The following is a 15,846-nucleotide window of genomic DNA, read 5'->3' on the forward strand; positions in this document are numbered from 1 at the left end:
ATAATAACATCAAATTTTTCGAATTCCATTGGAAATAAAAAGAAAATACAGAAAATTGGCCATATATTGCCATCAGATAGCTTAGTTTTTCACGCATAATATCCAAAATTCCTCAAATCACAGAGTCTAAGAAAGATATACGAGACAAAAATAATCTGAACTAAATGAAAGGTATTACGGACAGAATTTTAAAAACCGAGGTTTGCGGATACGCGTGGCAGCTGGATCTAATTAGAACGCATTAAAACTAAAATCAAGAGGAATGATAGGCCCGAGTTCATTCGAGCATTAAGAAAATTTTGCAAACTCATTACTGAAAAGAAATTAATTAGTACCGATCTCTCTCGCAATGACTACTTTTCTAAATAGAAAGACAAGACACACTCACATAATATGAAAAGAATATGAACGAAAAAAAAAGGAGATTCCATTCCCTTTCTTTGCATGAAGAAGATTAATCGATTTAATTAAATCTTAGATGGGAAGAAGTGGTGATCCAAGCACGTCACTTATTTTCCCACAGCAAGGAAGACGATGAGTAGATAAGCGAAACCTCACCCATTTTTCTTTCTTTTCCCGTGCTATGAATAAATTTTTAAACTCGAGTGTAAGGTTAATAGGTATTAATTTCCAATTCGAGGAAATATCCTATCGAGTCGCATATCTAATGAGAAAAATAAGCAGAAAAAAAAAATTCCATCAATAATTGAAGAATGTCAGTAAGAAACACGGTGAAAAATGACTCTTAAGGAAATATCAATTTATATTACCTACTGATAAATTTTTACGTGTCGACGAATAGTGAACTACAGGGGATTTGGAAACTTTATCGAAGAGATTCCATTTGAGAAATGGATATAAGGTTATAATATTGTTCGAAATCATAAATATATATTTTTAAATACCAATAAATAACAGTAGTGAGAAAAAACTAGTACTGGTCTGATTAATCAATGAATCGGTCAATTGTTAATCGCAGTTAAAAAATTTAGTCGAGTTAATCGACAGAAATTCAATAAATTCGATAAAAACTCGATAAAAGTTATTAAAAATTTATAATTTAACTTGATTTATTTGACTAAACCGATTAGATGTGTCTTAAATTATGCTCTTATACATAACATTTTCAAGTAAGTGACCATATTTAAAAATATTTGAATCAATATTTTGATCAAATTTTTCGACATGAGTCGATCCAACGACAACTAGTGATGATTTCAGTTCTAATTCGAGTTTTATAGGAGTTTTAAAAGACAAGACCAAAATATGTATTGACTCCACTGTGAATAGCACTTTTCTTATTCAGGAAACATCAGCTTCCCTCCCCCACCAGTATCATTTGAGAGCAGTTTCAAGAATAAAGTAACAATATAAAAATCGAAATCATTTTCGGAATCAGTGATTAACCTACAATAACTGATTGAAAAAAAAACGGGAAGATCCAAGTTAAGAAACTTCAGGATTATAACAAGTATATCAGCATATTAAATAGCTTCAAGCGGGTGGCCTTTATTTCTTAATCCACAGGGTGGGCAAAAAGTCCGTAGAAACTTTAAAAATTCATAAAAACGGGAAAAATAACCGAAATAAAAACGGTTTGCAGAGTTAGTATCGCTAGGTCACGGGAATTTTTTTTAGACAGGAAAAAAAACTAAAAAAACAGCCGATAGGTGGCGCTGACGTACACAAGTCAAAGAAAAGATACGCAAATAACAAACAGAATGCCTCCGAATCGTTTATTACAGCAGTATGTGTTCCATTTGACCACCACCACAGGGAATAACACATTGCAGGCGAGTCACAAAACAAATCCATCAACGGCAGAGTTCAGCAGGTCCACATACACTGTTTACAACGATGAACTGATTGTGGATTAGGAGCGCAAGTTCTTATAACCGTCACATTTGCACATTTCCACCGAAGTCGCACGTACCAGCGCCGCCTATCGGCTGTTTTTTGAGTTTTTTCCTATCTTAAAAAATTCCCGTGACCTAGCGATACAAACCGTTTTTTATTTCGGTTTTTTCCGGTTTTTATTCATTTTTACTTTTTGCCCACCCTGTATTTCTATATTCCTTTCTAGTCCCTGTATTCTTCATTTCTCGTTTCAAACTCTACGTAAAATTTATGTGTAGAACTAAAAATATTACTTCGTTAACCATATCAACAGCTGCAACAATAATCTCAATTAATGAGGAACGATTTTTATCAATACTAATTGTTTTATGACACCTAATTTTCGCGGCTGATATTATTCAAATTATATTATTGTTTAGTGTTACCCATTCTGTTAAGTGTTCGTCCAATTAATGTGTTGTTTATATTGTGCTTTCAACAAATCTAGTGTGTGTGAGAAATATCTTCTTTCGTCGTCGTCGTCCCCCCACAAAAAACATGATTCTAGTTATCTTATGATGTATCAGAAAAATAATGAGCAGTAGAAAAAACATCGATCAGAACACAAGAACACACACTCTTATCAAGTAGCAATAAATGTAACTGTGGCACTAGAGAAAAGTCACGTACCAACGGCTTCTGTTTATTGTTATCTATCAGTTATCGGAAGTTTTTTCTTATGAATACAAGAAGTATCAAGACTACATATTTCTCTCTCTCTTTCTCTCTCACTTCCATTTCCTTCCGTTTGTCTCGTACCCTTGCCCGAGGGCACCACTTGAACTGGAAGATTCGTTATTATTGCTGTCAAAATTTGACCTTAGAGATGTAGTTTATTTTATCCGTTGATTAGTCATATCTCGTCCCCCTTTTTTTACTACTCGTTTTATCCGTTGCTGCAATCTCGTTCTTTTCTTTCAGTTCTAACCCTTTGCCTGGTCATTATTATAAATATCAATTATGTCATCTGAAGTGGTATCTGATACAGCTGCGTTTCTACACTGAAAGAAATGACCTCCACTCCTTCCTACGAGATTCGATTCCGATTATCAAGTCAGGGATCCTGATGCTATTGGTTATTGATGCACTTGTAATAAAAATGAAGAACGCATATGCATATTTTTTTACTATTTTCTCACTAAAAAAAACAGCAGAAACGAAGGTTGTATTGTCATAATGTATCTTCTACAGCAGAGCCCAATCTGTCTTCGTTCAAGTAAAATATATAAATAAAATATTCCTCTTCAGACGTCACGGTAATTTGCCCTTGTCCTAGTAAAAATATATATTATCTTTCTCTTTTCTGTTGCTTTCAATTCCATGTGAACGTTCATTATAGTGATGGGCTTATTCTCTATCAAATTTCTTCTACTTTTGATATTCAAGCTCATTTAGAAAAATATTTCCAGTAAAAATATATATTTGTAGAGCAAAGAGAAAAATTTTATTTTCCGTCGTTTACTTTGGCTCTGAATTCTACCATGCAAATATCGAACAAAGACTTGTGGAACGAAATGCCGAAAAATGAAAACAAACTAGCGAGAACAGGGAATATTTTTGAATATCTGTTGGAAATTGGAAAGAAGAGAATGTGTTACAAAAGCCATGACTGTTTAGGAGAGCAGCTGAATAATTCAAAAACTTTACGATCTGCGACTGAAGTGAAAGATGAAGCTGCAGGAATGAATAAGACGATGAAGTGCAATAAGAAACGAGAAGAAATGCATTTCCACTACGTCCGTCTCTGAATAAATTTCTTTGTCACTGAGAGGGCAATAAAAGAAAGCAAAGACCATTTTTCGGTTCCTTCTTGCCAAACTTGGAACTGGCTTTTCTACTTAGCCATTTGTACGTGCTTTTTCAAACATTTGCATCTCATCACGGTAGAACTCACAAAATAAAATGAATGGTGCTTTACTTGGGGATGTCATGATTGCAATTACACAGACTTGCAGCTAGGTAATATGTCATGATCGCGATTCCCACCTTAAAATATTTAATACAAGTCAATTAAAAGTTATAATATTCTGCTATCGTATATAGTCTCACTTCAAATATGCATTTTCTTTCACACGCTACGAATACTACTACGCAGTCAAGTCCAAATCGTTTGCTTAAATGACATAAAATCGCCAAGTCATAATATACCTTATTTTTTTCATGATATCTCTGCAGTCAAAAAGAGACAAAAGACAACTAAAGCTTATTGAATTACCGCTGATATCAGAGACATTCCCAAACTCTTCCTAAACAATCCTCAGCTCACATTTTAGTTTTTAATTTTTGGACCAATCATAAAATCGGATTCCAATCAGGTAACTACCTCAACCAATTAGAGAAGTTGGACTCAGAACAAAAAAACCAAAAGTGAAGTTTTTTTGTTCCATTTGGTTACGAGGGTACTATATCCACATGAAATTGTGTCACTGAAATCGTCTTTCATGCATATCCGTGATTGAAATTATGGTAAAGTGCTAAAATTTATGAAATTTTATTGTTATGATGTCGGTTTTTTTTGTTTTGTTTGCGACTTCCTCAAAAAAAAAAAAGGCGCGCGCTTTGACTGACACTTAAAATCAACCCGCAATATTACCTCAACTTTATTTTGTGCTCAAATTTTCAATATTTCTCGTGCACCCTTGGTGAATCCAGAGGTAATGTTTAGATATCTCTGTAATAAGTTCAAAGGTTCTCGATTGTATTTTGTCGGTTTGAATTTGATTTCGATCGGATTTACTCGGTGAATTACAATCCAAGTGTCTGAATGGTGTCTCACGCTTTTTCAACTAATTTTTCACAGTTTTAAACGAATATACTCTAACATTGTAATTCTGGAATCACATTTTCGTCTTCAAGGAAGAAAAAAATTTTTTTATGGGTGAATACATCGTTTTATGTATGCTAAAATGTTCATTTAATTTCTTACCCTAGTAGAAAAAACCCCAGATTCAATAATCAGGTATAAAAAACCTCACAACGCTTCCTTCTGAGGCTTGCACAGTGGGTGCAGTAAAATTTGTTAATTTTTTTCCAGGCAGTGTAGCATATGAAATTAATTCTTCATTAAAGCAATCGATTTTAATATTGATTTTATTTGAACATAATTATATGTGAGAAGAAAATCTTTCAACACTTATTTCAGGGGGTTGGAGAACGCAAATTGCCCAAAAAAAAAATAGTTTCGAATTTTTCCGTTTTCAAATACTATGAAATTTTAAATTTTCTGCGTCTAACTGTGTTCAACTTTTTGTTCTACCCCCCCCCCCCCTTCCTCCCTGTACTAGAAATATTTTTAAAATACTTTAATATAAACTGCTGGCAGGCATTATATATATATAATACATATATGCTAATGTTTTCCACTAAAATTCCCTTTTCTCAAAACGAAGTTTTTGTTAGATAAGGAACATTTTTTCGAACACCACTCATTCAAATATCTTGAAACTTTGTGTGTTTCAACACTATGATGTTACATACTTTAACAGGATGATTTCCTATTAAAATTATTTTAAAAAAATTTAGGGCACAAAAAATGTTATGGGTAAATTTTGGCGATTTTTGAAAAACTTGCATGTTGAAATTAAAATTCGAGAAAAAATAGTAATTCTAAATGCTCTTGTTAATTATATAAAAATAATATCCATAGTATTTGACAGAAAAAAAATTGAGTTCCTGAACTGGATAGAAAATTTTTAAATGCTCCTTGAAAGAAGGAGATTTTTCCCACCAGAAAGCATGGGAAGCCAAGATCGTGATTTACCACACACTGATTTACTACTTTTCCCGTAATATTTACCTGTAAAAAATATTTTGGAGTGCAATATTCCAAAAGCATTCGACATCCTAGTGGTAAAAAAAGTAGTTGAAGGAGTTAACTCTCTCTTTTGAAAAAGTAGAACTTGAAAGTAGTAACTATGCAATGTGAATAGAAATGCCACTCAATTCCCCCCTGTTCGGAAATGCACCTTGCGGATCTCTCTCTCTCTCTCTCTCTGTCTATACACCAAAACAAATACAAAGACCACAACAGGTAAACTGCCCAACAAGGCAGCTGAAAAAATGTGCTCATAAAAGAGCTGTTGCTGAAAAAAAAAATCAATAATAAAAATCATAGAATGCACGACAGAGATGCCAAGAGTATATATCTATTTCCATCAACTAATTCTTTCAATTACATATTCGAAAAAAGCCAAGAAATACGTTGAAAATTAAAATAAAAGGAGCTACAGAGCTGGTCCAATTAATCGATAGATCGAATTGGTTAATCGATCTATTGTTAATCGCAGTTAAAAATTTTAGTTCAAGTTAATTGAGAGTCGATCAATCCGATAAAAATTCGATTAAAATTTTTATTAAAAATTTATAATGTAACTTGATTTATTAGATCGAATCGATGAGATGTCTTAATTAGGTTCCTATACAGTGCGCGGCAAAAGTTTACACACTAGTTGAGATGACAGTGTCTAAAAACTACGGTACTGATTGCAAAATTCCAAATTAATTACCACTCTTTGGGGTGCAAATGTACTTTATTTTCAAAGTAATAAAATTAGACTATACAATTCATAGAAAACATAATGACAAAATAAACAAAAATAGCAGATAAACAATCGACGCAAAAGTTTAGACAAAGACAAATTTTAAACAAAATGAAAAATCTGCTTGGATGCCCTTTTTCCTTAGTCAGTACGTTAATGCAGGTTTCCATTGAAGAAATTAAGTCTTGCATTACCCTTGGTTCAAAATCATGCCAATAACTCTCAATGGAAGCTTTAAGATCTTTTACAGACGAATACTATCTATTATTTTCATAAGCCTCTCGACAAAAGACTACGAAGATTCTCAATAAGTTTGAGATCGAGACCACATGTTTTTCGGTCGAGAACTTCAATAAGTAGAATTTCGATCGAAAATCGAAATTCACATGAAAGTAGGTTTTTGCATGACCTGCTGTATGCACAATATGCCTACGACTACGACCTGCCTGCATTATCTAGCTTAAACTACCGATTGAGACCAGCGAGAGGTTCACCAGATAGTAATAGATATCATGCTCTAGTGTCTAAGCATTTTGGCGACCTCTAAGAGAGACTGCTGATACCTGCCAATGCAGCAGAATGCAGTGGAAACTATCAGTAAAGAACCACCTTGATTATGACTAAAGTTAGTCCGTGGTTCCTTGCGCAAACAGTGAAAATATTACTTTCATCTATCTGACCCATTCACTTCTTCCCACTTCTCATCACTGTGAAAATAACTGGATAAAATTTGGTCCATATGGCACACACTTGCGAGCCCACTGTAATCTTTGTTTTGTGTTCAAGTTGAAACCTGACAGCAAAAGTTGGTTTTTCATAATTTTTCGGAATACACAGTACCTCTTTCTCGTATACGTGTATAAATCATATCCGTACACACTGAGAGTCCAAACGAGCTTTTTAAATTGGCGCGCAGTCATCTTTTGCGTAGAAAGCAGTCTTTGGATTCTGTGTCTAAACTTTTGCAAACACGACTTTCACTCTTTTCGCAAAAACTTAATTTTATCACGGAAATCTTTTACTGCTTTTGATATTCAAGTGCTGGAATAATATTTTTAGAGAGAGAATTATATCTGACAATCTTTATTAGTCAATAATTCGTTTTCTTTTTAAATTTAAGAGTGAATTTAAGTAAGTGTTAAACTTGTGCGGAGTACAGTACGTAACATTTCAGATTAGTGACCATATTTGAAAATATTCGAGAATCAATGTTTTGATCAAATTTTTTCAACATGAGGGAAATACAAGTCGATTCAACGGGAACTATATAGTGATGATTTCAGTTCCAAATCGAGTTTCATGGAAGACCAAAATTTATTCTCTCCACTGGAAAAGCACTTTTTATTCAAGAAACATCCGCTTCCCTCCCCCACCAGTACCATTTGCAACCAGTTTCAAGGGAAAAAATAACAGTATGAAAATCGAAATGTATATAAGTTTCGAAATCGGTGACTATAACCTAAAATAACTGATTTTTCATTTAAAAACGACAAGACTCGAGTTAAGAAAATTCCAGGATATGAGAAGTATGTTCAGCATATTAAATAGCTTCAGGAGAGCGGTCAACTTTCATTCGTTAATCTATTTCTATATATATATTACATTTTTGTTTTATACTTTGTTGCATTCATTAGAATATAAACAAAGAAAAATGAATTGAACATATTTTTATAGCATCAATCAATATTATATAGTTACCTATATATATATAACGAAAGAACGTTTAATATGAAATATGCACTTTTTTGGTCCATAACCAAATTTGCAAGCATTTCATATGAACTTTATTGCTGTAATGTAATATGAAATATTAAAATAACTAACTTTATCTGTTTAAAAAATTATTAACTGGTCTGTTCAATACATAGTAAGAATTTGTTTCTTTTAATTGAATATATAAATATCATCTCAGTGTGAAATATTTTAAAGATTATCAAATCCGATGCCCATAGACAACATAATCTTTCAAAGATTATGGTGTCTATGGACACCGGGTATGTAAATTGCAGCTGAATTAATGAGGCTCCCATATTGTAAAATAACCTATATTATCATATCAGTATTTTAATTGATACAAAAATGTGTGAAAGAAAAAAAATCATTGATATTAGAAGTTTTAGACTTTCAATTAAAAAACTCATTATTTTGAAACCAGATCCCCAAGGACTTCAAGAAACGAATTGGTTTTTGCAACGTAGAATGGCAAATAGATGTTGCAATATTGACAAAGTGCCAATTCAAATTGATAAAAATCAAGCAATTCATTACAGCCAAAATTTTGATTGAAGATATAATTTTGAGAAATGAGTATCTGCACGAAAACAAGAAATTTGTTGTCAAATGATAATTTTATCGCTGTTTAATGAACAACTAACCATCTCGCAACCCTACCTTAGTAGGTCTGCGTTTAAAATTAAACTGCGGATTGATGATTAAATCTGAAGGAGAATGTTTGAAACCGTAGAAGACTTCGTGAACAGGAAAAATACGCACCAATAAGTATTAACAACGCTCAAGTAAACGTTCGCTCCAAGAAACGCGAATTGATTGAATTCGAATAAATTTTCACTAACCTTGCGAGAAATGAGCGTGATCAAATAAATTGATATTTGTTAAAGTAGATCTTGAGCGTGAGAAAGAGGCTTAAAAGTTTCACAAACGCCGTCTACAAGCAGCAGCTTGATCGATACGACCAAGAAAGAAAACAATTTTCTTACATGAAATTGGCAAGTGGATTTACAGGTTCGAGTTTGCACGAAATTCATCATTTTTGAGTAAAAATGTTCGTGTCTAATTCATTTTTTTTCTTTTTCGAAGGTAATTAAACGGCAGTTTGCAGTGCTAATTTGCTCAGCGTTTCACCGCCTGATTAAACACGCTTACTCGTGGGATTATTAAATAATAATTCATCGATAATAAAAATACAAAAACTAAGAAAACAACCGCACCGAGTTTCGTGAAATCAGATCTGCATGAGTGTGTATATACTCGGATATACCTATAGGTATGCGTGTGTGTGGGAAGAGTACTTACGCTCCGTTAAAGTAATTTTCGAAAGACTTTTTAAGAAGGGACGCACAAGTAAATCATCTTTAATTGGATTGAAATATTTCCTCCTAGAAGCGGATAATCATTAGTTCCCTACAGAAGGATAAAGGGAGAACCCCTTATTTGAAAATATTTACCATTTGACTGCTGCGGGTCAGATTATACACTTTTAAAATAAATGGAAATTGCTATTCTCTTATCAAAATTAATTGCTGAAGACTTTAAATATTAGATTCCGAATGGATTTTAATTGTTCTGGGTTTTGAGGATATTTTGAAGTTTTTGATTATTTATCAGTTTTTTAATACCCAATATATATTGGTTAAATTACATTATCTTACTGACAATATTATTGAAAGCCAGATCTTTAGATTCTTCGCTGGAGCTCAAATGTAGAATACAATGATAGTTTTAAAAAAAACACCGCAAAAGAGAATTAGTTACACATTAATTGTTATTGTGCTGTTAGACAAAAATTAGAAAGTTCCGACTAATATGATTATATTTCTTTGCATGAATGCATATTGCACCATTAAATGTATAATTATCCGCTATTTGAAACTTAACATATCTTTGTTATCACTGTACGTTAAAAATTTAATGGCGTGAGAAGACTTGAATTAAATAAGATAAATTGCAATAACAAAGCTAAGAATAGCTCACCAGTAAAATAAATCAAAAAGCGCAACTCTTTTTGAAAGTATTTTCACAGAACTAAACTGAAGTGTGTTTTTATTAAAAAATGTTTCGTTAACTAACTAGAAAGAAAAAACAAAAAAGAAACATTTGTTTTATGATGAGAATTTGGATGAAAAAAAGAGGATTAATATCCAGATTCTTAGAAAAAACAATTAATTGAAACTTTTTAACTCTCTTTTTTTTTTAACTTTTCACCACTATTATTCGTTAAAAAAACAATATAAGAATTTTGATGTGTGAGTGTACATATAAAGTGTGTATGTGTGCGCGTGCGTATATATACTTATAAAAGATACAATAAAGCGGCCATTTAGGAATGATGAATGTTTTGTGCTCGAGTTCCGAAGTTGTCTTAAAACCCCCTAAGACCGTTTATCATGTAGTATGCTTAGCAAGACAAAATTTAGTTCTGTCAACAATGCGCTGTGAGTCGCGATGGTGAGCTGTGAACATAATAGCTGTAGTCATTCATCCACAACTCCGCTCAATCTAGCAACCAACTCGGTCGATAGCGGAAGAAATAGGCAATTGAAAATGATACTACCCATTTCCTAAACTTTGAAAACTGATGCACTCGATAAATTTTAAATTCCATCGAGCTCAAATTCTTTGCACATTGAATAGCAACGAAGCATTTAATGCACGTTGCGAGCACGGCTCTATTGATAACCTGTAGATTGCGGGAATAGATAATGGGATTTTGTGGCAAGCTGGGCGAGAATTCATTGCAAGATACGAAACATTCCTGGAAACTGAAACAAAAGACTCTTTAAAACCCAACGACAAATAATTCAATCAATTGGTTGGAAACTTCACTTTTTAAAGAAGGTACAATGCGGAAAGATTCAATTACGATAGTAGAAGTAATGCTGCGTTCGGAAAATGTGAAACCCGGTTATTTGTAATCACTTTAAAACATTCGAATCGCACCGGTTTAAATTGAGTTAACGTGACAGTTTCCAATGCCGTGAGGCGCTTCTTGAAATGCACATCCGACGAGATAAGAATGTCTTATCTCCTTATCATCATCATTATCCGGGCAACTGTTAGTTAGAGAAAACTTCTTTTTTTTAAATATTATACAAAGTTAATTTAAAATTTCAGATAAAAATTTTCTTTAAAGAAGTTTCCAACGGTTTATTTAAATGCCTTTTTTTTTTAATTGAACAAATTCTATTCAAATTTATTTTCTTTACCGATAAGGTGACACCATAACAGGAGGCATGTTTTAATCAACCTTCGCAAATTTTCTGGGTTTTTCCTCCGATGCGTGAATCCATTCGATATTCATTAAATTTACCAAACTCGGATTTTTTTCACTTCACAGGGAATTCTTAATTTAACATTTTAAAAATGCATGTATTATACTTGATAAAAAAATTTAATCATAGAATCTCTCAAAAATGTATTTGTCATATAATTTAATGAAGTTATCTTGCTTTTCGTGATACGATAGCACATTTCTCTGAAATTGAACTTGCGAATTTTGATATTTTATGATGGAGCATGATTAAAAATCCGAAAACTTTTGGATTCTTGAGATTCTATTTTTAAAATTTCAACTCTATTTTTTATTTATTATATATATATTTATTGTCGAAATGTGCTGCATATACCACATTTAGTGCTGTGTTTTTTGTTTTTAATTTTTTTTCGGTGTTTGAATTGAGACGGAAATGATGACTTTTTATTCCTATATACTCGTGCATTCGTGGTTGATTACAATAGCTTTATTCTTATTTAATGCTTTATACTAAAGATTCTTAACCCTTTGTGGTTCATCCACCATAAAAACGTATTGGAAATTTTTTTTTACAAACACGGATGCAGATAGATACTGTTAGCATATTTTTAATTGAAACAATTCATCAACACAACAATTTAATTAATTAGGAAGGGGGAGTAGATTTTTCAAATGGTTACAATGGCCAGTTGTTGGTAAAATATGGGGAGTTTGCCTTTATTTTACTGATATCTATAAACAGATAAAATCTTGCTTAACAAAGTTCAAAAAATAGATGTTTCCTTGAATTTTATTTCCGATTCCCTCAATTAAGTGCGATTTTATAAATCTCCAAACACGTTTTTACGTGTTTCAGCAGTTCTCAAAAAACAACACCGACAAGGAATCAACTCTTTCTAAATTGAAAAATAGTGTACTTATATAGCCGTATTTTGTACCGAAATAACACTAAAAAAATTACTGAAATGACACTACTACTTTCTAAAATAACAAAAGAAATTTTTGAGAAAATAAATTGATATAATGAGTTTTTTACCATATATTTGTCATGTCTATTCAAATATATACTGGACCATACAAGGTTAAATATGAATTTCTCTTTCTCAGCAAGCGTTGCTCATAAATAACTGGATCTAAACTCTCTCGAAGAAATAATCACCTAATATATTTAATTTCTGGAGCATTTGCTATTCTAGGAATTCCTATATAAGGAATTTGCAATTATTTTAAGATTGAAATATGCTAGAAACCTATTTTTTAAAAAGTGGCAATCAATAATTTTTATAAATGTGGTGATCTCTATTCCAATTTCCCACTTAAAAAAGCGGAAAATTGTGAAATTTCAAATTTGTTGTGGAAATGCAAGATTTAAACGTGGTGAAACAAGTAAAAAATTTACGTCCACGTTAAGAAAATCTCGGCGTTTCGTGATTAATCATAGTTTTTACTCCTTCATAAATGGTTATTATGTGGAAACGTATTTATTTATTGACACTAATATACGTAACGAAATACTCATTTCCAATATACTATTTCTACGAAAATACTCATCAGACCAATCGGGAGAAATTTAGAAAAAGTATTACTTTATCATCAATATATATATCACAATGAATGCCTCATATTCCATCCATGAACTGATGAGGGAAAAATAGACAGAACTGTTGTTTACCAATATATATAAAAGCGTAGAAATTTTTATCAGTCTTGTAATTTTTTTGCTTTTTTCACACTTATCAACATTTTTAAGCATAATCAATATCATCGAATCCATCATTTTAGACTGAAGTTTGAGCAAAATGTCCTGTAAATTTAAATGATTAATTGGCGATTTATCATATTTACCAATACGAGTTGGGGATTATGCATAATCACCGGTAAATGTGATAAATTCACAAAATTTTTAAAACTTACGAAAATGGTAGGTAATTATGCATAATAATAAGCAATTATGCATAATAACCGGATTTATCCATTTACCGTGTAACATATATAACAAATAAATCACTAAGTTAGATTAACAATTAAGCGTTAAAAATTAGTTGAAAGTATTTATATATCTTGATTAAGTCAATTGTAAGCATGTGTATTTAAATGCCTAAATACTATTTGAAAACGTACGGCGAAATATTTCTTTCATCCATTCCTACATAGCATGCCCGAATAACTCGTCTCTAGTCACTAGTTTTTGAAATATACACATATATATATATATAATCTGAACTTCAGTAATATACTACCAAAACAAGAAATTATTAATTATTGGAAATTATGTTTTAATAATAACAATAATGTTTTCTTTAAAGCTATCTCGCATTTTATATTAGTTTCACGTATTTTCAATCAAAAAGATTATCACAGAAAATTATTACTTACATGAAGATTTGATTTTTATTTCATTTTATGCGATGTTACTTTTTTTAAGGCTATTTATTTAAAATATACATCTATCAATAATTGCAAATTATTTTCATTTCCTCACTAGCTATTAAATGTGCCTCTATGTTTATAAGTTATATTGCACAGTGGATCACGCTTATAACGTTTTTCGAAAAATCGTCATGAAATAACGTTGTAAGAGGGAAATGTTAATGAGAATTACTTAGAGTTGAGACCACGAAAATATGTCGTACTAAGCGGGAAAACGTTACAAGTGGGAACGTTATAAGCGGGATCGACTGTATAAGTACATTCACAGAAGGAAAAAAAACATATCATGACACTTAATTGCATGCGTGTGCGTGTATTCTATTCGGGTATTTTGAACAAAATATTATTAAAATTAGGTCGAGCAGCAAGAAATGAAAGCTTCCGAATGTTTTCTAAAAGCTGTCAACAAAGTTGAAAATAAATTTCAGAAAAATGTATGAATCATCACAATCCATTGAAGATGAGTAATCTTTGCATTTATATAACGTGAAGTACTACGCCCTTGTTATTGACCGTTTACAAATAACATATGTTTTTAGTTTTCGGTGAATGTCATCAGAGTAAATGAAAATTTAAACAGCTTTTTTCATCCATAAAAATCAAATGAAATATCAAACATTCTTTTATAAATGCCAAATTATATTATTAATTACCGACGTAAACATCGAAACAAAAAATTCATTTTTAATAAATCACACATATTCATATATATATTTATTAGCTGGTTTATTGATCGCAGGTTTTTCTTTCGATTTTGTAATTAGATATTACTTTCTTTTTTAATTAGAAAGTTTGCATTGCGTTTGACGGAAATTGTGAAATTTATAATATATTATAATATATATGGTGTCCAGATGCTTGAAAGGAACAGGTGTGAACGTGTCTGAGGGAATCAATTCTTACCTGATGTGAGTAAACAACACGCATGAAGATGTTACTGAGAAGCAATTTTTGTCCGATTAAAAAACTTAAATTATAATTTATCAAAGACTAATGTATTATAAACGCAAAGAAGAAAACTCACCTGTTTTCGAACTTCGGCAATCTGACCACAAGAACATGAAAGCAGCCACTAAGATCCAGAGCAGAAGGTCTACTCTGGGCATTTTTTGGCTCTGTCAAAGAACGTCAACAATACAGCTGAGGCGAATCCACCGTCACAGCTGCTCAGAGTACCATTTTTGATGGTCCGGTCTCTGTTCCCCGTGGCATAAGGGACACGGGGTGGTCCCTCTATTCAAACGTCCCCATCGAACAGCATCTGACTGCAAGAGGACATCGTTACAGCTGACATAGCTGTCTGACGGCGAGGCTGACATCAGACGTTGTTGCCAACCCGATGCCTTTTTAAATCGGAGTCGCGCAGTGACATCAGCTACAAAACAGGTAGGTTACAAGCAGCCTCATCTGGTGCGGCTTCATTCAATATTTCCACGATATTTGTTCCCATCGCCACCAAGTTACAAGGAATAATAGGTATGTTTAGCGAATACTCAAAATACTGAAACAAATACTAGGAAAAGGGAGGCGTCAGTCTCATTTTTTTTTCTATCAGTCTCCTTCTGAGAATATTCGGCGATGTTTCTGTCTATTAGAGAGAAGCGCAAGAGAGAGAGAGAAAGAGCACGCGACTTCGTAGAATCTGGACGAAAACACATCGTTTACCTTAATGCTCTTAGGGGACAAGGTTAGGTATCCGTGTGCAGAAAGTGATTTCACGAGGATTCGACATCATCGCAGCACCTCCAGGAGAACGATGCCGAGCATCCCTCTCAGCTGTTCGTTTTGGACCAGACTCGCTCTTGATCGATCGAAACTCGGCAAAGCTGCGCGAGATTACTTTTTGACGAAATACGCGCACAGAATAACGGAATTTCCCGCTTCCCGGAAAAATTACGTGCTCAACAAAATACTTACAATAACTACAAGGATTATCATTTCACATATGAAATGACTTGCCGAGGTTCGTTAAGTTCTAAGAATGAGTTTTAC

General features: G+C 32.6%; 1 protein-coding gene across 1 annotated transcript in view; it reads right to left on the minus strand.

The window, feature by feature from the left end:
- LOC149080055 (disintegrin and metalloproteinase domain-containing protein 10-like) overlaps positions 1–15,615 on the minus strand; it is an 86,675-nt gene extending 71,060 nt beyond the window's left edge. The window contains exon 1 of the mRNA XM_089238999.1: positions 14,879–15,615. Coding sequence (XP_089095125.1) covers positions 14,879–14,960 — 82 coding nt within the window. The 5' untranslated portion in view covers positions 14,961–15,615. The remainder of the gene's footprint in view (positions 1–14,878) is intronic.
- Positions 15,616–15,846: the final 231 nt, after the last annotated feature.

Source organism: Pholcus phalangioides, unplaced genomic scaffold, assembly GCF_987345545.1.
Source record: "Pholcus phalangioides strain wild (caught in Gottingen) unplaced genomic scaffold, Ppha-v1.0 ptg000011l_1, whole genome shotgun sequence".
NCBI lineage: Eukaryota > Metazoa > Arthropoda > Arachnida > Araneae > Pholcidae > Pholcus > Pholcus phalangioides.